General features: G+C 40.8%; 1 protein-coding gene across 1 annotated transcript in view; it reads right to left on the bottom strand.

The window, feature by feature from the left end:
- Positions 1-7,366: 7,366 nt before the first annotated feature.
- LOC135112338 (follistatin-A-like) overlaps positions 7,367-22,072 on the bottom strand; it is a 130,414-nt gene continuing 115,708 nt past the window's right edge. The window contains exons 5-7 of the mRNA XM_064026690.1: positions 10,436-10,753; positions 8,742-8,861; positions 7,367-8,433 (exon numbers count right to left, since the gene is read on the bottom strand). Coding sequence (XP_063882760.1) covers positions 8,788-8,861; positions 10,436-10,753 — 392 coding nt within the window. The 3' untranslated portion in view covers positions 7,367-8,433; positions 8,742-8,787. The remainder of the gene's footprint in view (positions 8,434-8,741; positions 8,862-10,435; positions 10,754-22,072) is intronic.

Below are 22,072 nucleotides of genomic sequence, written 5' to 3'. Positions count from 1 at the left end.
TACTTAGATATAGCACTTTATAATAAAATGTCTAAAAAAACAACACAGTTAATTACTCCAAAACATGTTATGTTGATGGTGCTGGCAGCGGTTCACAGCTTGAAGCCTCCCCTGGAGCAACATTTGTGGTGAACTCATGGAATCCTTAAGTCTGATGATGATATTCTTGCCAGGATAAATTTCTCTTAAGTCTGATACTGTTGGCAACCTGCAGCCAGGGAGGGAGGCACCAAGGCAAGCTCATGAACACACACCAACTTGTGCATATAGGATTTTTATTTATTTATTTATTTTTTTTATGCAAGAGACACTGGCCAAGCTCAAAAGTGAAAAAAAAAGGGAGGGGGGCATATTAAGGTGCCAGTCTGGATCTGTGTATCATTCATAAACATAGATTTGTACTAGAGTTCAGCCCTGGCCAATTCCAAGTGTCTTACTGATGACTATAGTTTTGATTTACTTACCATACAGTGCACACCACATGCTTGTTGTAGTGGCTCACTGCTGGTGGCTCACTGGTGATGTTCTTGCTTGTCCCTGGCCAGACTAATAAACTTTCTCTCAGGTGGCAAAGGTTTTCAGTAATAAACTATTTTTTAATGCAAGAGGGGATCTAGTCAAGGGCAACAAAAGGCTAAAAAAAAGGCCCACTGAAGGTCCCAGTCCCCCAATGAGTAATCAAAAGGTTTATCAAAAATTCTGTCATCTACCTTTCTAGTACAAGTCCATGAATGCTGCAAACAGCTTTTCATGTTTTATGTACAGCACAGAACTCCTTTGTTGCAATTTTAATTCCAAAAATCTTCTCTACACAACCTTTTCCTTTCCTAAATCATTCCTGTCCCTTGCTGACTTTCACCTTAGTCACCTCCATCAGTCTCAGTTCTCTCATAGTCTTTTCCTTGCACACTAAGCAAACTTATTCTCCTTTAATGATGAAGACAGGTGGGTAGGCAAGTAGAAAGTAAGCAGGTTGGGTCATTGGTAGAGGGTAATAGGTAGGCTTAACTATTACACTCAATCCTATGTTAACCTTTATATACAGATGCAACAACAGCCTTCCTCCACTCATCTGGTACTCTTTGCTCCTGTCAGATCATATTAAAAGCATCCAGTACACTACCACTTCACCTCCTTACTTAATACTTCTGCAGTTATTCCATCAGTGCCTGCAGCCTTGCCACACTTTAGTTCATGTGTCGCTTCCTCTCTACCTTCTCCTTTCGCTGTTTCCTTAGTGAGGGGTTGGTGACGTGTATGAGTCTCCTCCAGTTGTTTCTGTCCCTTGCATCTTCCTCTGTGCCTCCTAACCTTCGCAGTTCTACCACAGTTCCATCTCTCCATCTCAATTTTGGTCTTCTTTTAGTCATCTTCCCTCATTTGTTTTTCTCCAGGCTCTTTCAATCGGTTCCTTGTCTTCCCTTCTCACTACGTCACCAAACTATCTCATTTTTCATCTTATCACTTCCATAATGCATTCCAGCCCTGTTTTCCCTCTTGCTTTCTCTATCTCTTCTCTACCAAGTCTCCTCTGCATAAACATTCAATCTCTATCTGCTTCTATATTCATACTAAATTTTCTTGTTTCCCTTCTCTCTTCTCATTCACTAAATTACCAAAATGCCTTGTCCACACACCCTCCACCACCTCCATGCTACCCACAATTCCTTCTCTCTTCATTTTCACCCTCCCATCCTCTCCACCCACACTCCTTCCCTTAAGTACTTCTTCCCAACTTAATCACTATTGGGGATTGCTGTTTCTAATGAGCTTTTTCCTGATGTTTCTACCTTGAGACATTCTTTCATCTGATCCCTTGTCCTGCCGTCTCCCTTAAATCCTTTCCAGAAATAATGTATTCTCACTGATTTTTCAGTTTCCCACCAAAGGCTTGATCTCTCCTTTTACTTTCTCTTCACTCTCATATCCAAGACTTATACTTGGTCCTTTTTCTCACTTTAACTCTTTTCTGAGCTAGGTATATATGTTTATTCATTAGTCACCAACAACTTTTTAGTGGCTTATTTTTGTACTACAATCTTTTAGTTATGTAACTTAGAAAAGACAAAATTAGCCTTATATTTTTTTTCGTGTTGAAAGAAATACTTTTTTAAAATCTATCTTCAAGTTTGCTCATTATTTCTTGCTGCATCCTGATTTCTTAATGTCTCACCCACTGCTACATAATGTACCAGGCTCCTCTGCTCCCCACTTTCATGTCCCCTCCCTGTATGCCTTTAGATCATTTAGTGGCGTGAGTTGTTTGCCAGGAACAACTCCCTTGCTGCACATATTTCCACCAGGTGCTCTCCATTCACATTCACTTCATCTGCTCCTGATTCTCCTACCACACCTGCTGCTTTACTACTTCCTGCCTCTCCATTCATATCTCCAACTTAGACTGCTATTTTCCATCTCTCAGTTTTCCTTTGGTGTTTATTTAAGTCACTGAAGAATGTTACATCTTCTGTTTCTTTTCTCTTACATTTACAGATGCAAACAAAGATCCACACACAGCTGATTGTTCCTACTTTTCCATTGCTTGCACTATCCTTGAACCAAGCCAGCCCTAAGCCTCCACAGCCCTGCACACTGCTGAGGCCATTAGGAGTGCACAACTTTCTTCTTGTTTCCCTTGCTCTTTTCATCTACACCACTCCTTCCACTTCTTGCCACACCTTACTCGCATCCCCATTCATGCAGTCACTCATTGCAGAGCCTTTTGTATGTGTTCTGCACTCCTACCATGTCTACTCTTTCCTTCTTAGAACTTTTATCCCTTTTTTTCTTTCTTACCACATTAATTCCATTTATGTTACTTGAGACTGCCAGCATGCAAACCTGACCCCGAGGGTGAGGTGCAACCCCCCCGGCACCCATAGCAGTACCAGTAATGCCCTCCCCACAAGAGCCACTGGCAGTTGGCTTGTGTCTCACAGTGGTTTTCCAGAGGGACAAAAGCTGCTGGATTGTTGTTTGAACCTTCCAGACACAGACAGGACCATATTCTAAGATACTTCGGTCTGCACCTCCACTACTTTCAAAAAGCTCTAGGTGAAGTGGTATTGGTTTTAAGAGTGTTTTTATGATCCTAGTGACAGATTAACAACATTTCTAATATTAACTGGGGAAACACTTATGAGAATCCAGCTAATCATCTCTGTGGCCTTGGAAAATAGTCACAGTGAGAGAGCAATGTTTCTGATTTTTGGACCACTGCCTCACCAACATCTAAAGTTCTACTAAAGATGTGCACAAAGCTACAGACTACAGGTGGTGGTAGTGGTGCCCCTGTTGGTTCCAGCCCACAAACATACTAATGATGGGCAAGTGAAAGAGGGGATGGGCTGGCCTGCCATTCCATACAGAGGTGAGCCCAATGCCAGTCTTTCCCCATCACAATTCTTGACTCTCTGCTCAGTGGCACCTGCATCGTGGATAAAGCTCACTGGTTACATTCCTGCCACTGCACAAACAACTATCTTCAGTGAGCATAATGACAGGCAACAATGCAATCCCAAGCTGTATGCTCATCACTCTACTCAGCTAGTCTCCCCAAGAAAGGTGTCTGCAGCAAGACCTTGCCTCACTGCAGTCTGCTGGGATGGAAGACTCACCTGCTTCCATCCACCTGTGATATTTAGAAAATTCTTCCTTTTAGGCAGATACTCAATTTCCAGTTTGTAAATTTGCCTGTTTGACTGTTGAACAACTAACTGCATGCCATTAAATTTGTAATATTCGAATTCAAGCAAATTTCTTGACACACCCCTCCTCTCTACTCAATGTTGCCTTCAGTTGCCTCACAGACACAGCACCAACACTCCATACTAAAGTCACAGATGGACTCACATACCTCACACCAACAGGCACTGCTTGCACTTGAGAGCCTCCTCAGGTGTGCCTCATGGGGAGCAACTCTGTCTGGCCTCACCACCACTGTTGTCTGTCTGTTGGTGTTGTGTGCACTGCAAGCAAACATTTCCTGCTCTGTCATATTCTAGAATGAGGACACATCCAGTGGTTTGTGGATTTACCAAAAAAAATATTATTTGTTGAATAAAACTTAAAACAGTGAAATGATTATGGTCTTTTGTATTTTTGTACTTGGGAAACTGAACGTGTCTTCCATGCGTGTCTCTTCTGATTTGAGTGTGACAAATGTAAACTGAAACACAAAAATTCAAGTATAGATTAAGGTCTGTGTGAGAAGACCATTATAGAGACTGGATAACACTGAAAAATGTATGTATATCTGTAGAGGCAGCATGTCACAAGACTATTCCACACTCAACATTACACATGAATGGATGAGCTGGAATGAGTCTTACTGTGCACCAGTCAGTGCTGCTTCACCACACCTGACATGTAGGCTGCTGCCACCACTACCACCACCACCACAGGCCCTCACACTGGTGCAGGTGAGGAGCTGTCACTCAGACTAGTGAAGTATGCATCCGTTCCACAACGTCACATCTCTGTGGCAACCCTGTTCTCCCACCGCAACTTGGAGGGAATGTAGTTCATTACATGAGAGAGGATAGCAATAGGAACAGGCTGGTAGGTACTTTTTAATACAGGAGCACTGCAAAACAGTGCCTTTGGAAGACTAGCAGAACTAGGATTACAGAACTTTAGTTCCCTGCACTGGTTGCGCAAATATTTCAAAGCCACACTGAGTGTACATTAGAATACACAGGCAAGACTAAGTGTGTACTATACGTTATAATAAGTAACTCTTCTAAACTACTTCACATGAGTTTTTGTGTTACAGTGTGCTGTCAATGTGCTACTCCTTGATGACACGTCCCCACAACACTGTACATGCAGGATGAAAGCTGCGGCCACCAGAGTGCAAACCTCATGCCAAACCTTGGAGGAATGAGGAAATAAAATATCTACACATGTCATAAATGAAAGTAACCCAAAGTGAAGAATGTGCATGACAAAGTAAAGTAAAAGATATTATCTACTAAATACTTAAAAATATATTTAATGAAATATAATATCTACTTGGAATTATTCCTTATATGTTAACATATAATTATCATTGACGGTTCTTACTTCGGAAATCCCTGAGAAAGGATTAGTGGGTAGAAATACAAATGTTGCTTGTTTTTTTTGTCTGCAAGACTAATCTTGTCTAATGTATAAAGAAATAAAAATTTCTGGCAGCCTTAAAATTTATGGTGTCTGAATGCAAGAATGAGATGTTTAGTGAAGCAAAGTGTTGTTGTACACCCGTGACTGTACAGTGATCGCTGACTAATGAGACATGAAAGATGCTCGGCTTCCATAGGACGCACTGCTTCCTTAGAGGCCTCGGACAATTGATCTCTCAGTACAAAACCGTGTCTTGCTGCCCCACTGAGCAGCACCCCTAGTGGCCCGGGGGCACACTGAGGCAGTGACCACCACTGGGTCCTGGGTCCCCGTGCCTCCAAGGCAGTGGCATCACTGGTGACATCACTGCCATCTTGAGTAAAGAACCAACAGACACATGCACTCATCACATCCTTAGTGATTCAAGTGACTCAAGTTTCATTACAATTCTACATTTACACAGAAAAGTCAATCAAGACACAGTTTGCACCAATAACATGGTTATTGCTTTTCTCAGTTAGTCAGCCTATCCTACCAGCCGGTGTACACTGACATGAACACACTGCCAGCAAACTTGTGGCTGGCATTATCACCGAGCATACAAAGCTAATTAACAAAACCACTCAATTAAACAACTGTCCCAGGTCTTTAAGAACGACATAACAAAAGTTCATCTTGATTCTACTCCAGTGGTTGAAGTGACCACACGATGCACTTCCTACAATGTGAACCTTTCAAAATGTCAGCCTGGACTGTCTCCACCAAGCACAGTCCTGAAGCACAACATGTACATCTGTCTGTCAGCTGAGGAGTGCAGCAGTGCACCGCTCCCTTGGGACGACAGCTGACACAAGGTCTATATGGCTAAGATATTTGGCAGCACGTGGCTTCCTACACACAATCTATAAAACTTGTGTAATTCCTACAGTGGCAGCAGGCCCAGAGAAGCCTTGCCTCCTCCACTGCAGCACAGCTCCCTTCCTGCTGGCAGGGCTGGTCAACACTGCCTCGGGTCTGCCTCAGGCCCCCCCTGTGTTATGTTACTGACTAATGGTTTGCAGAATTAATGATTTGAGTACATGTGTCTTTATTTTTCCGATTTACATCCTGGTGCAGCTCAAGACACCTCATTCATCTTTGGTGGGGGAAAGGAACACCTGCAGCAGTGCAGGAGTGAAGGAGTGGTGGACGCCAATGTGCAGCTGCATCCGTCCCGTGATGTGCTTGCCACACTCTTCACTTGTGATATCACAAATGTCCAAAGATTCTTGTTTCAGTACTTCCTCACACAGGCATTTGGCCAGTTGTGGGATAGACACATCATCACACTTCTAAGACAAAGTTCTGTGTTTTTTATGATGACCCACAGAGAAGTGTGAGTCTGTGGGTGATGTCACATCCCACCACCTTGGGTCCTGCCAGCATTATACAGATTTGGCACATCACAAAACAATGACCACATGCTTCATCTAATTATTGTAAATTATCACTGCTTGCAAGAAATGCATGTAACTGTAAAATTATATGTAATGCTACAACACCAAAACCTCATTATGATGCTCTTCATGGAAAAAAAATCTACACTAACCCCCAAACCACCTCACAGCAAAGTCCTGACACCACGTCACTACAAGGACCCCCCTAGAGACACTCCCAGCCACACACCGGCTGCAGAGAAAACCTGATGCTCACACACTCCAGGCAGATCAGCCTCATCCTAACAGATGTGAGTGCATCACTACACTACAGCAAGTGGCGAATGGTTGCCAAGTGTGGCACCTGTCACGACATGAGCTGCTGCTGCTGCTGCTGCTGCCTGGGAACACGACTTGTAGCACTAGGGAAAGGTTGTCCTGTGTGGCGAGGGACACAGGGCTGGAAGGATCACCAGCATGTGTGCTTGGTGATGAAAGGAACTGAGTTAAGGAACCATGAAGGATTCTCAAGTCTGTGCCTGAGCAAGCAGGCTTAGAAAAATAGAAAAGCGTGAAAACACTGAGCTTCCTGCTGAATTCTACCCACTTTTCCATTATATAAACAGTCAAGTCCTTAACATTAGTAATATATATATATATATATATATATATATATATATATATATATATATATATATATATATATATATATATATATATATATATATATATATATATATATATATATATATATATATATATATATATATATATATATATATATATATATATATATATATATATATATATATATATATATATATATATATATATATATATATATATATATATATATATTCTGTAACACAGAGGCTCACTAATCACTACACACAGATTACACAATCTGATTTTAAATATGCATTTCAGTTAATTCACTGAAAACTTGCTTGAGGACAAGTCTATATTAGTATCATACACACTTGATGAAATGATACATTATTCAAAAGTTTTAAAGTTTTCTCTACTACAGTAGTACATACCATTACTACTACCTCCCTCCAGCAGTACTATTACTTCAAGCATAACTCTACAGGTCTACATCATCAAGTTCAACACAGTGCTCCACTTTTCCACACACATACACACACAAACCAACACACTGCCGTACTGTACTACAGCCTTGGCCCCTTACCCCATCCCCTGTCAAACCCATCATTGTCCACTCAGCCCTAACCCCGTGCCTCGCAGGCCCAGGCAGTCCACACACAGCCACACCCTGTGACAAAGGCTTCCCAACACACGGCACAAGCTCCCCCGAGGGCTACACTCAACGCTCACTGCCTTACAGCTGAGAATGGCAGCAAACCAGGCAGATTACTCATAAGAATCAAGCCTTTTATAAATGTTGAGGTGAATACACATTAATGTTAAGAGAATGCACATAATTAATATCTTACATTAGTAAATCACAATCATACATTTCCAATCATGGAGGTCATCAGTTTGAAACCAACATGAGCTACGAGACTACCTACAACGCTAAGACTACAAGACTACAGTACAGCATAACATGACACAATGAAACTTGAACATGAATCAATAGTGTACTTGACGAACACTGCTTTCTGACAATGTAGTGAAATGAGAGGCGCTGACGAGACTCGGCGAGCACTCCACACGTGAACATTAGGACTTCCCTATGATTTCCTTTTGAGATCAAGTGACATTTGACATGAGTGAGGGAGAGGGAGTGTCGGGAGCCGCAGAGGTACATGCAGTGGCGCGCAACCCAAATACTGAGACACGATAATGCGCTTGTGGTGGCGAGGCGGCGTCAAAACAGCGGGCAGGACTTATAAATGCTCGTGGTGGGAACATTCATAAAAACTCGACTGCCTACACCACACACGCCATTCTGGAAACCAAGCAATACGTTAATTGTAGTACACCAGTGTAACCTGGATCATGCATTGCTTCGAATATACTGATAAAGCTGTGAGAAACAGAGAACCTTGAATGAAACAAACAAGGGCCGCAGCTACACCCTAAGGAACACCTGTCACTGCGCCTCTCCCTGCCCTCCTACTCTCTCTCTCTGTCAACACCAACCACTGCCCAGCAAACACTATATGAGCATCTAGATTATATCAATGTGATATTAGATACTTTTCCTCCTCTTCTCTCTTTCTTACATTCTGTCTCCCTCGCCAGCAACCAACCAACCTTTTTGCTGCTGCTGTTGCTGCTGCTGCGCATCTCTCCCTCCCACTCAATCTCCCTCCTCCTTCTGCTCTCTTGATCGCTGTCTCTCTTGTCTCGCTCGCTTTCTGTTCTTTTTGCAGTCTGTTGAGGGAAGGTTTTATGTTTAATTTCAATACGGTTTCATTTCCAAGAACAAGAACAAATTCAAAGTGTTAAAAAAAAATATTGAAAGCTACGATTTCATTTTAAAAGAACTAGAACAAACTCAAAAGCGTAAAAAATAAATAAATAAATAAATAAACTTATTGAAAGGTATGAGAAAACGGTTAAAAATATGTGAAAAAACCTGACAACTAAATAAGAAGAGATACATTTGTGAAAAAAAAAAAAAACGATATCACGTGATTGAAAACTTAACAACAAAGGTCTGAACAGAGAGAGAGAGAGAGAGAGAGAGAGAGAGAGAGAGAGAGAGAGAGAGAGAGAGAGAGAGAGAGAGAGAGAGAGAGAGAGAGAGAGAACTAAATAATAAAAGTATAAACTGGAAAAAAAGGACCAATAAAAAGGGAGAGAGAGAGAGAGAGAGAGAGAGAGAGAGAGAGAGAGAGAGAGAGAGAGAGAGAGAGAGAGAGAGAGAGCGTTGGTCAGAGAAGAAACGTGTAGTGGGAATGGAGGGAATAATGAAAATGGTAAATCTATCTATGGTCTCTCCGTGCAAGACAGCTCCACCTCCCTGACACATCTTATACAGGATCGGATCAGATTTCGCTCGAGTAAATAACTTGAGTCAAAGAAAACGAATAAATAAAGAAGAAGAAGAAAAAAAAAAAAGGAGCAGCGCTATTGAATTCCACGACGACGAACAAATCAGGAATAAATGAATATACAGACGATGTGATGTGGGATTATATTATATTATTTATTTATTTATTCATTTATTTATTTATTTTCTCTCTCTCTCTCTCTCTCTCTGGAACTTTTGTCAAAGGCCAGGTTCTCATGCTGGCCTTCTGTTTATTAATACCACATCATTTTACTTGAGCTGTTACTAAAACCCTGAACACACACACACACACACACACACTCATTAAATAAATAAAGAAATGGATGAATACACATAAAAATAAAATTAATTACACCCTGTTAAATTATTACTAGAATCGTGAAAATAGTCTTGAAAATGCCAACAGCAGCTTCCAATGGCGCCTTTTAAGTTATTGCCAGAATTATGAGAACACATTTGAAAATCCTAAACAAGTTCCTCAGCCGCCAATTAAACTGCCACCAGAAACACGAAAACACTTGAAAACTACAATAACTTTCACAACACCTATTAAACTGTCACTAGAATCATAAAAACACTTAAAAACGCTCATAACTTCCACGCGTCTACTTAACTGTCACTAGAATCACGAAAACACCATTAAACACTCCAATAACTTTCACAAGGCCTATTAAACTGCCACTAGAAACAAGAAAGCACATTTGAAACCCCCCCCAAAAAAAAAACTATTAAACTGCCAATACAATCAAGAAAACACGCCTGAGAAACTACAACAGCCTGCTAAACTATCAGCAGAATCACTAAAACACCCTTGAGAACCTTAACACATCTCCCAATAAGACACCTTGCCAAAAATGAAGTCGAGAAAAAGACATCAAAATCCACGTGGAATTAAGAAAGAAAGAGCGAGAAAGAGCGAATCATAACTTACTTCGTCGTCTCCTCCTTCGCTTCCTCTTCTTCCTCTTATCGTTGCTTGAATCTTCATCGACAGTTGCGCTTTTCCGGCTGCCAACCCTCTCCACAGCCCCGCCCCGGCTTGTGCCACGCTCCACGCTGTTCAGTCTCTCGCTCAAACTCAAGTCATGGATTGAGGAGCCAGCGACCTGAGCCACGCCCTGGAGAACTCGCTGGCGTCGGATCTGCTGCCGGATTTCGTTCTGCTTCATAAGTTCGAGTTGCTTCCTGCGCTGCTTGTTCTTCTTCAGCTTGAAAGGTTGTTTGTGGCAATCGTCCGGCTTGGTGTGGTCTGAAACAAGGCAGTCTGTTAACAAGGAGTCAATCATTGTTAAGTAAGTATTCGAGGTACTGGCTATTTATTCTGTCCATCTCTCTAATGCAAGAGTTTACCAGAATTCTCGATCATTCATCCCTTTTTCTGGTAAACACTGGAACTCCGTGCCTGCTTCTGTATTTTTAAGAGGGAGGCTTCAAGACACTTAACCTACAAGTTAAGGTGATCCTTTTGACCTTTCTTTTGAGGCTGGCATCTCGGTGGGCCTTTTTTTTTTTCCCGCTCTTTTCATTGTCCTTGGCCAGCGCCCCTCTTACATAAAAAAAAAATGTTAATGGTACTGGCGTTACCTTTACAGCTATGATTCTTGTTTTTAGCATTCAGAGCACTGTATAAAATAGCTTGTGTGGAGAGAGAGAGAGAGAGAGAGAGAGAGAGAGAGAGAGAGAGAGAGAGAGAGAGAGAGAGAGAGAGAGAATGGTACAGAATAACAACACCGCCATTCACTCGTACATTCATTAGTTTACGCGTACAGAGAGAATGTCATGGATACTGGAACGTACTTTTAAAGAGAGCAAATGATGAAGGAAACAGACGATGAAGAATAAAAAAAAAAAAAAAAAAAATAGAAGAAAGGGAACAAGAAAAGACTGACAGAACAGCCCACGAAGAACACAGAACCAGAGAAAAGAACAAGAACAGGCGATGAAGAATAAAGAACGAGAGAAGAGAGAACAAGAGACTGATGAAAAGAACAGACCATAAAGAACACGAAACCAGAGATAAGGGGAACAAAGGAGTGGTGAAGAGAACAGGTGATGAAGAATACAGAGTCGAAGGAAAGAGAAGAAGAAAAGAGCGGGGAGAGTTGCAGATGATGAAAAAAAGGAACCAGAGGAAGGAAAACAAGAAAGGTGAGGAAACGAACAACGCTTTTTCCAGGAAGTAGCGGAGACTGAGATGAACCGACCCGGGAGAGAGAAAAAAGAGAAAAAAGATGAGCAGAGGAAAAAAAAAAAATAAAGGAAAAAAAGTAAAGAAACGGGGATTATGACAAAAAATAAACTAATAAAGATAAATTGATAGAGTAAAATTAATAGAGTAAAAAGCGAAACAGACGAGTAGAGAGGGGGAAAAAAAATGGAAAAAAAGAACACGGGGATTGTATGCAGGAAAATAGCTAATTAAAAGAAAGAAAAAAAAAAACGAGAAAAAAAAACAATAAAAAGATGAAACAAAGATGAACAAAGAAAAAAAGGAAAACACACACACACACACACACACACACACACACACACACACACACACACAAAGGACAAGACAAGGAGCTGATATATACACACACAAAATGGGATGAATAAAAAAAGAAAAAGAAAAGAAAGAAATCGCTCAAAAGACAAAAAAAAAAAGAGCCACAAGAAATGGAGAAAAGAATGTGTATCTGAAAATTAACAAAGAAAGAAAATTGAGAAAGAAAATTTGCATATAAAGAAAAAAAAAGAAAATTAGCAAAGAAAGAAAGAAAATTAACAAAGAAAGACAGAAAAAAAAGAATTAACAAAGAAAACGAATAAACACAGACAGTCAGACAGAAATAAATAAATAAATAAAGAAATGTAAATAAATAAATAAATAAAGAAATAAATAAATAAAGAAAGAAAGAAAGAAAGAAAGAAAGAAACAAACAAACAAAAGGAAAAGTGAACAAAAGAAAAGAAAAAAAAAAAACAAAGAAATAAAGAAATAGAAAAAAGTGAGCAATGAAAAAGGAAAAAAAAGGAAAATAACAAAGAAAATAAAAAAAACTGAGCGAAGAAATAAAAAAATAAAAATAAAAAGGAAGGAGCTGACAGATGAAAATGAACAAAGGAGAAAGAAAGAAAGAAAGAAAGAAAAAAAACAGGAAGGAAGGACCCTGATGATTAAAGAGCAGAAAGAGAAAAAAAAAATAAACAAATAAATAGACAAGATCGAAACTTATAGATAAAAAAAAAGAAAGGAAAAAGAAAAAAAAGAAAGATTAAAAAGTGTACAAGATTAGTTTGATCGCTCCACATAACTAAAAGGGAAAAAATAATTAACACTACACTTTCTACAGTAATAATACAAACAGGAAACACATTTAAACTACATCTGTTATAAATAAAAGAGGATCACGAAGGTGTTTTGAGAGAGAGAGAGAGAGAGAGAGAGAGAGAGAGAGAGAGAGAGAGAGAGAGAGAGAGAGAGAGAGAGAGAGAGAGAGAGAGAGAGAGAGAGAGAGAGAGAGGCCTATAGATTAAGATTTTGTTGTAAGTCTATCACCACCTCTCTTTCTCTCCTTCCTTCCTCCCTCCCTTTCCTCCATTTCTCCATCTTCTCCTCCATCCCTTTCCTTTTTAATCTCTCTCTCTCTCTCTCTCTCTCTCTCTCTCTCTCTCTCTCTCTCTCTCTCTCTCTCTCTCTTGTATCAATTATTTCCTCTTTATTCCTTTATTTATTTTTTTTTTGCTTTTTTCTTGTTTTCTCGATTTTCCTCTTATTTTTATTCTTATTGGCTCGTTTTTATCTACAATCCCTATTTATTTATTTATTTTTCGCCTCTGCTCATCTCTCCTTCATCTCCTTCCTTCCTATCTTTTTTCTCCCTTCCTTTTCTCTCCTCCCTTCCTTCCTTCCTTTTCTCTCCCCTCTCTTCCTTTCTTTTTCTCTTCCCTCCCTCCCTCCCTTCCTTTTCTCTTCCCTCCCTTCCTTCCTTTTCTCTTCCTTCCCTTCTTTCTTTTTTCTTTCTCCCCTCCCTTTCTTTTTTTTTCTCTCCCTTCCTTCATATCTTTTATCTCCCTTTCTTCCTTTCCTCTCCACTCTTTCTTCCTTTTCCCTTCCTTCCCTCCTTTCCTTTCCTCATCCCTCCCTTCCTTTTCCCTTCCCTTCCTTCTTTCCCTTTCTCTCCCCTCCCTTCCTTCCCAGTCTCCTCCCTTCCTTTCTTTTTTTTCTCCTCCTTTCCTTCCCTAACAGCAAATGTTAAGATGACAGCTCTATCATTACAATACAGAAGGATATTATTATTATTATTATTATTATTATTATTATTATTATTATTATTATGTATTATTAGCATTAGTTAGTAGCAATGAATCTGTCACTGCATCTTGGGCCGTATTCTGAAACACTTCTGCGCCGCATCTTCACTACATTCAAAAAGCTCTAGTTGAAAATACACGGGTTTTTAAAGATGTTTTTTATGCTTCTGGTGAAACATACTCGTAAACAAGACTTGTACATTATTAACAGGAGAAACACTCTTGAGAACCCGGCTAATGATTTCTGAAGCCTTTGAAAATAATCTTGGTAAAGTGGCACGGTTTTATAATGGTATTTTTATGGGTTTTAGTGAGAGATTATCAAGATTTCTTCAACATTAACAGGAAAGTCACTCTTGAGAACCCAGGTAATAATTGCTGTGATCTTTGAAAATGGTTGTAAGGATTTTAATGGTGTTTTTATGGTTCTAGTGACAGATGATCAAGATTTCTACATTATTGACAGGAGAAGCACTATTGAGAACCCGGTTAATCATCTCTATGGCCTTTGAAAACAGTCGTGGTGGAGTGTAATGGGTTTCTACAGGTGTTTTTTATGCTTCTAGTGACAGATCATCAAGATTTCTACAGTACTGACAGGAGAACCACTCTTGAGAACCCGGCTAATCATCGCTGTGGCCTTTGAAAACAGTCGTGGTGGAGTGTAACGGGTTTCTACAGGTGTTTTTTTTATGCTTCTAGTGACAAATTATCAAGATTTCTACAGTACTGACAGGAGAAACACTCTTGAGAACCCGGCTAATCATCGCTGTGGCCTTTGAAAACAGTCGCGGTGAGAGAGCAAAACATTTCATAATCCGGGGCCTTTGTAATAACCTCGTCTTTCTCTCCCCTAATTACCACCTGTCCTCTCGTTATTCTTACTCTTCTTCACCTGCTCCTAACTTTCTCCTCCAGTGTCCTTGTGTTTCTTTATTCACGTGCTGGATTGGGAAAAGTTACTATGCCACCTTTCCTTCTTTCTTTCTTTCTTTTTTCTTAACGGGAGCTGTTGAAGAATAAGATCTGGATTGTTTTTTTTATGCGTTAGTTATTTAAGTAAAGGAATGACTAAGTTTTCTTTATATTTTCACGTGTTAGTCATTTAGGGAAAGGAATATTCGATTTTTCCTTAATTTTCTTGATGTGGTAGTTAATTACGGGAGTTGTAACTATTTTTTTTTCTTTATTCTTGACCTTTAAGTTGCTCAGGGAAAGGATGAAAGACTATTTTTTTTTTTGTTGATTTTCTTGATGTCTTGCCTACTTAACCCTTTGAATGGTGATGGCACATGTAGCTAGTTTATTTATTTATTTATTTATTTATTTATTTATTTATTTTTCAGCAACCCTACACAAGTTTACTCCTCAAAAAATTAAGCAACACGTACTGAAAAAAAAAAAATAAATAAATAAATAAAAAAATAGGTATTCAATGAACCCTTTTGCTATGAGTGTTATCTTTCAAAACCCCCACCTAAACTTACACAAGGCAATAACATCAAGCTGAGAGGAAGCTGTGGGAGTAAAGGGTTAAAGAAAATTGTAATCTAACATTTTTTTTTTTTTTTACCTTGACAAGTTAGTGGTTCAGGGAAAGTGGTAATAATTCTCTTCTTTGTGTTTTTAAGTATTGGGTTGCGTAAGAAATTATCGAGAAACTGAAAAAAAAGAAGAATGTTCTATTTTGCAGTGTTTGGTGTGCTTCTCTCTCTCTCCTCTCTCTCTCTCTCTCTCTCTCTCTCTCTCTCTCTCTCTCTCTCTCTCTCTCTCTCTCTCCTCTCTCTCTCTCTCTCTCTCTCTCTCTCCCAAACTAATGATTTGAATGAAACCTGGGGATTTTATGATTTAATTTTTTTTTTTTTTAAATGTAGGAGAGACACCAGCCAAGGACAACAAAATCCAATGAAAAAAAAAAAAAAAGAAGAAAAGCCCACTGAGATGCCGGTCCATAAACAAGACACAAACACACATGCATACCAAACTTCATACGGATCCGAAGAAAAAAAAGATGAATAAAATGAATAAATAAATAAATAATGCCACCCTCTAAATAACCTTTCGCTGCCTCCCATTGAGAAAAAGAAAGTTACTAAGATCGGTTACTAAGGAAAAGAATTATATTTTCCGGATGTTTTTTTTTGTACTTATTAGTTATTAAAAGAAAATAATTGCAACTTTCCATTAATTCTTTTACGTTAGCCACAAAACTTGCAGGAAAAGTATGAAAAACCTTCTTTCTTGATGTTATTGATGTTATTTAACCCTTTCACTATTTGGCACTTGCTTCTCTCTCTCTCTCTCTCTCTCTCTCTCTCTCTCTCTCTCTCTCTCTCTCTCTCTCTCTCTCTCTCTCTCTCTCTCTCTCTCCTCTCTCTCTCTCTCTCTCTCTATTTACTTTTACTTTTCTCATTTCATTTTTTTCTCATTTACTTTTGTTATTTATTTATTTATTTTGTTTTACTTTCACATACTTTTTTTTTACCTTTTTTTTCATTATGAGTAATAAGTAGCTTTCTGTTTATCCATCTATCTTTTCAAGTGCGAATACGAAATCCTCTGGTTCGTATTCTTACTCCTTTCACTGCGACACGAAACAATTAGCAGCAGCAGAAGCAATGCGTGAAGTCTTTCTAAGCATCAACAAGAAAGTTAGCGATAAAAAAAAAAGAATACATTTTTCACTTTCCTCCCAGTTTAAAGATTGGACGTGGCTGAAGAACAAGTAAAGATGTCTCAGAGTGATTGGTAATTGGGGAAAGGTGTACCAAGGGGCAGTCAAAGGGTTAAGCGTCTCAGCACCTCGTCTTGACAATTCTTTTAATAGTTCTAGTGGAAGTTCTATGGCTTTTAAGAGTGTTTTTTATGGCTGTTGATGGTTAAGGAAAGATTCTTCATCGTCAGGGGAGAGAAAAAGACATGGCACAATTTATAATTTTTGTAGCATTTGAAAACTGTCCTTTCGATAGCCCAAAGTGGTTAAGAATACGGGTCTCTCTCTCTCTCTCTCTCTCTCTCTCTCTCTCTCTCTTCTCTCTCTCTCTCTCTCTCTCTCTCTCTCTCTCTCTCTCTCTCTCTCTCTCTCTCTCTCTCCTTTTCATCACGTGTTTTCAGGGAGTGTCATAATAAACAGGTAACTTTCTTTCTCTGTGTCTCTGTCTCTTGACGTGTTTTCAATAATAAGTAGCTTTTTCTTCCCTCTTTTTTCAGGAACATCCTTTTCACGTGTCTGTCGGCAAAAGGAGAGAGAGAGAGAGAGAGAGAGAGAGAGAGAGAGAGAGAGAGAGAGAGAGAGAGAGAGAGAGAGAGAGAGAGAGAGAGAGAGAGAGAGAGAGAGAGAGAGAGAGGATAAAAGATAAAAGATTATACGACTACGATAAATAAGAAGAAAGGAATTAAACAACAACAACAACAACGACAACAACAACAACAACAACAACAACAAACACCACTAATAATCATATAACTTTTCTTCTTCTTTAATTATATTTCATTTATTACTCTTCTCATCTCAGGCGCTTCTCAATAACGTAATAAACAAGTATTCTGGCATTTATTTTATTTCACTATATTTCCTCCCTTGTCTGCTGGTGAAGGGAGAGAAAAATGGGCTGATTTCTCCTTTATTCTCCCTTTTATACGAGTCTGGGAGCAAAGGGAGGGAAATACAGAAACTTCTCCCTCTCAATATTCTTTAACGGAAACAGGGAGAAACTTTCATGGGTTTGCCAGTGAAAGGGACGAAAGAGAGGAGACAATGGTCATCTGTATCAGTAAGTGGTGAAAAAGAGAGAAAAAGAAAACGAGAGATCTTTATTAATCTTTTTTTCTCTCTCTCTTTCTATTTGTCAGTCAGTAAAGGGTGAGAAATCAGCACATTCATCGCTTTTATATTGTTGTTGTGTCTGTCTGAAAACGGGGAGGAAAATGAGAGCAAATTCCTGTCTTTATATTTCATTGTTGTTGTTGTTGTTGTTGTTGTTGTTGTTATTATTATTACTTTTTGTTCCGCGTCAGTGTGTAAAATATAAGAGGTATACTTCTCCCTATTTATTAAGAAGAAGAAGAAGAAGAAGAAGAAGAAGAAGAAGAAGAAGAAGAAGAAGAAGAAGAAGAAGAAGAAGAAGAAGAAGAGACTACACTTCCAACCAACAACTCACTCAACTCACAGAAGAAGAAGAAGAAGAAGAAGAAGAAGAAGAAGAAGGAGAGAGAGAGAGAGAGAGAGAGAGAGAGAGAGAGAGAGAGAGAGAGAGAGAGAGAGAGAGAGAGAGAGAGAGAGAATCACACTCCGCCTTCCCTCTCCCTCCTATCGTCCCTTTCCCTCATGCGTTTCTCAATAAGGGGAAGGGAGGCGCCAGTGACCACCCTCTCCCTCCCTTAATGTGCGCAGTACTCACCAGCGGCAGGGACCCACGCGCACTCTCCCAGCCTCCAATTGGCGGGAGGGAAATAGGTATGTAAATAAATAAACGGCCGGTCCCTGGTGCGAATGTTTTTCAATGCAAATCCAGGTAATATTCGCATAACTTAAGAAGAGGAAGGTATAATTTCACCGACCACTTCGAATATGCCTCGCCTGTGTCCTTCGGTCCTGTTACGGTACTGAGGAGGAGGAGGAGAAAGAGGAGGAGGAGGAGGGGGAGGAGGAGGAGGGCAACAGCACAATCCCTCACCATCTACGCCTCTCCTCGCGGCTGGAGCGGACAGGTGGCCAGCGCGGTGCTTTCCCCGGCCACCCATCCAAGTACTAACCAGACCCACCGTTGCTTAACCTCGCTGATCGGACAAGGAACCAAACTCTGAAACACTCCTGCGCCGCACCTCGACTCCTTTCAAGAGGCTCCACTACTTGATATCAAACGGATTTTTAAGGGTGTTTATAAGGTGGTATTGACAGATTAACAACATTTTGACATTATGACCAGGAGAAACACTCTTGAAAACCCGGCTAATCATCTCTGTGGCCTTTGAAAATAGTCGTGGTGAGACAGCGGAGCGTTTCAGAGAGCTGGCCAAGAAGCGAGATATTCAACGTGGCGAGCGAGCTGCTTCCCAGTGTAAGGCGAGCACTGGAAAGGCGAGGGCTGAGCGGCGCGGGGCGGGGCAGGCAGGAAGGAAGAATTAAGTTTTGCTGCAGCCTTAGCGGGACACGGGGACACGCCCTCATAGGTTTGCTGGTGAAATGGCGGCCGTGTGGGAATGAGTATGAAATGTTTGCTCTCTCTCTCTCTCTCTCTCTCTCTCTCTCTCTCTCTCTCTCTCTCTCTCTCTCTCTCTCTCTCTCTCTCTCTCTCTCTCTCTCTCTCTCTCTCTCTCTCTCTCTCTCTCTCTCTCTCTCTCTCTCTCTCTCTCTCTCTCTCTCTCTCTCTCTCTCTCTCTCCCTCTCTCTCGCAGCAAAAACAACCCGCACTCCGGCCATGACTCCAAGAAAACATTATCGTATTGCATTTCATCTGTGAATGCATTCCAGCAAGTAGAGAACCGCGGGCCTGTCCGTGCCGCACAACAGGTTACTGAGAGAGAGAGAGAGAGAGAGAGAGAGAGAGAGAGAGAGAGAGAGAGAGAGAGAGAGAGAGAGAGAGAGAGAGAGAGAGAGAGTAAGGGTATTTTGAAACGCTTAAGACTTTCATTCATTTCACATTTCCAAAGGCTGCAGAGATGATCAGTCAGGTTGTAAAGAGTGTTTCTCCAGTTAATAGCGTACAAATCTTGTTAATCTGTCACCAGAACCATAAAAACACATCTTTAAAAACCATGTAACTTCAATAGAGCCTTGTGAATGTAGAAATCTTGTTAATCTGTCACTAGAACAATACGAAAAACAACCTTAAAAAATCCGAGTAACTTTAAATAGAGCCTTTTAAATGTAGAAATCTTGGTAATCTGTCACTAGAACCATAAAAAAAATAAATAAATAAAACCCCTACGTGTAATATCAACCAGAGGCTTTTGAATGTAATGTAGGTGCGGCGCAGAGGTGGTTCAGAACGTGTGCAGTCATCTCTTGGACTGTCCTGCGAAACGTACTTTTGAGAAAAACTCTAACCTAGTATAAGAAATGCGCACACACACACACACACAAAAAAAAAAAAAAGAAAGAAAGAAAGAAAGAAAGAAAGCAAACTGGTGAAATATTTTGACAGCACAAGTGTTAATCATCAGGTAAAAATAATAATGTTAATAATAAACTGACACACAATTTTACGTCTTTTATCACTCAGGCTTATAGCAGGCTAGCGTTTTGTCAATAGCACCTACTGAGCTGAGACGCCGAAGGGAAAGAAAACGTATGAGAAAGAAAAATGGGGCGTTAGTTGGGGAGCGGAGGAGGGCCGAAGGGCAGCAGGAGGGCGCAACACTCACTCCCTCTGCTCCTCTGTTTTCCGCTTTCTGACACCACGAGACGAGACGAGGCGAGTCCTGCACCACCACCGCGGCAAAAAGCTTCATCATCCGACCCGGGAGGAAGGTTGAGGGCGCCGGCTATTTATAGAACAAGCCACCACCGCAGCCGCCTCGCCCTGACGCCATCAATACGCCGGGGTCTCATTTTTCCAGGGTCAGACTCGAAAATAACCTTGTATAGCATGTGAGTGCATACGAATGAGGAGTTTAGAGAGAGAGAGAGAGAGAGAGAGAGAGAGAGAGAGAGAGAGAGAGAGAGAGAGAGAGAGAGAGAGAGGAGTGCCCCAAGGCGAGACCTCTTCAGCCCTAGTTTGATTCCCTCGAGTCTGTGGAGTTCAAAATAATTTCCTCACGCCTCTTCTCGCCTTCCTCCCGCCAGTCCTCGCCAGTCACGACACTCAACCTTCTCTTGTTCCCCAGACGTGCAAAAAACGAGGCCCATACACCAGCAAAGTCTTGTATGGGAGTTAGTGTCTGATATGGCAATCTGCTGGGATCCCTTGTTATTTTTTTGCCTCCCCCTCTCTCTCTCTCTCTCTCTCTCTCTCTCTCTCTCTCTCTCTCTCTCTCTCTCTCTCTGTCTGTCTGTGTGTGTGTGTGTGTGTGTGTGTGTGTGTCTCAGTAAACAGTCAACAGGAATGATAATGATGCAGGGTCTTGAGAGAGAGAGAGAGAGAGAGAGAGAGAGAGAGAGAGAGAGAGAGAGAGAGAGAGAGAGAGAGAGAGAGAGAGAGAGAGAGAGAGAGAGAGAGAGAGAGAGAGAGAGAGAGACGTTCAGGAAGAAAAGAGTGGAAGAGGAAAAACAAGGAGAGGTGTGAAGGAAGATGAAAGAAGGATAAGAAAGGTTGTCCCACTAAGTATTCGAGTGAAGGGAGGAAAGAAAGAAGGAAGGAAGGAAGGAAGGAAGGAAGGAAGGAAGGAAGGAAGGAAGGAAGGAAGGAAGCAAGGAAGAAAAGTAAGTAGGGATGAAGCAGGAAAGGGAATAGGAAAGAATGAAGGAAGGATAAAATTAAATGATCACATAGGAGTCAGTGAAGGAAGGAAGGAAGGAAGGAAGGAAGGAAGGAAGGAAGGAAGGAAGGAAGGAATGAAGGAGGGACAGAGAAAGAAAAAAGATAGTAGGGAACGATGGAAAGGAAACGAAGAAAAACAAAAAAGAGAAGGAAGGAAGGAAGGAAGGAAGGAAGGAAGGAAGGAAGGAAGGAAGGAACGAAGTAAGGAAGGAAGGAAAAAAGTAGGAAAGACTGTTGATGAGAGAAAGAAAGTGGAGGAAAAAGGGGAGGAGCTAACTGACCTCTCTGGAACAGCAAGACTATGAAGAAAACAACGAAGAAGAAGAAGAAGAAGAAGAAGAAGAAGAAGAAGAAGAAGAAGAAGAAGAAGAAGAAGAAGAAGAAGGAAGGCAAGGAGGGAGGAGGGAAGGGCGATGAAATAAAACCACTCAGAAATGAAGACCCTGAGATTGCTCGGCTGTCTGGCGGAGGAAGGGACGCGAGGAGTGAGGGAGGGAGGGAGGCAGACAGGGAGAGGCAAGGGAGAGAGGAGGGAGGGAGGCATGGAACCTGGTATACACGCAGGCCCAGTCGACATAAAACTCCCGCCATCTCGCAATAAAATGTTAATACAATGAGCGTAACAAAGGCAGGGTTCCCGAACGTTTCCACGGCGTCATCTCCACGACTTGCAAGGGACTCTACTGGAAGCTATTGGGATCTTCAAGGGTGTTTCCATGATTCCAGTTGAAGTTATTGGTGTTTGCAAGTTCTACCGAAAGCTAAAGCAAAGACATCAAGACTCAACGGATAGTTTAATTGGGTCCACTGGAAGCTACTGGGGTCTTGAAGGATGTTTTCAGGATGCGAGCCAT

Source organism: Scylla paramamosain, chromosome 23 (genome assembly GCF_035594125.1).
Source record: "Scylla paramamosain isolate STU-SP2022 chromosome 23, ASM3559412v1, whole genome shotgun sequence".
In the NCBI taxonomy this organism is placed as follows: Eukaryota; Metazoa; Arthropoda; class Malacostraca; order Decapoda; family Portunidae; genus Scylla; species Scylla paramamosain.
This window is presented reverse-complemented; position numbering and strand designations above follow the sequence as displayed.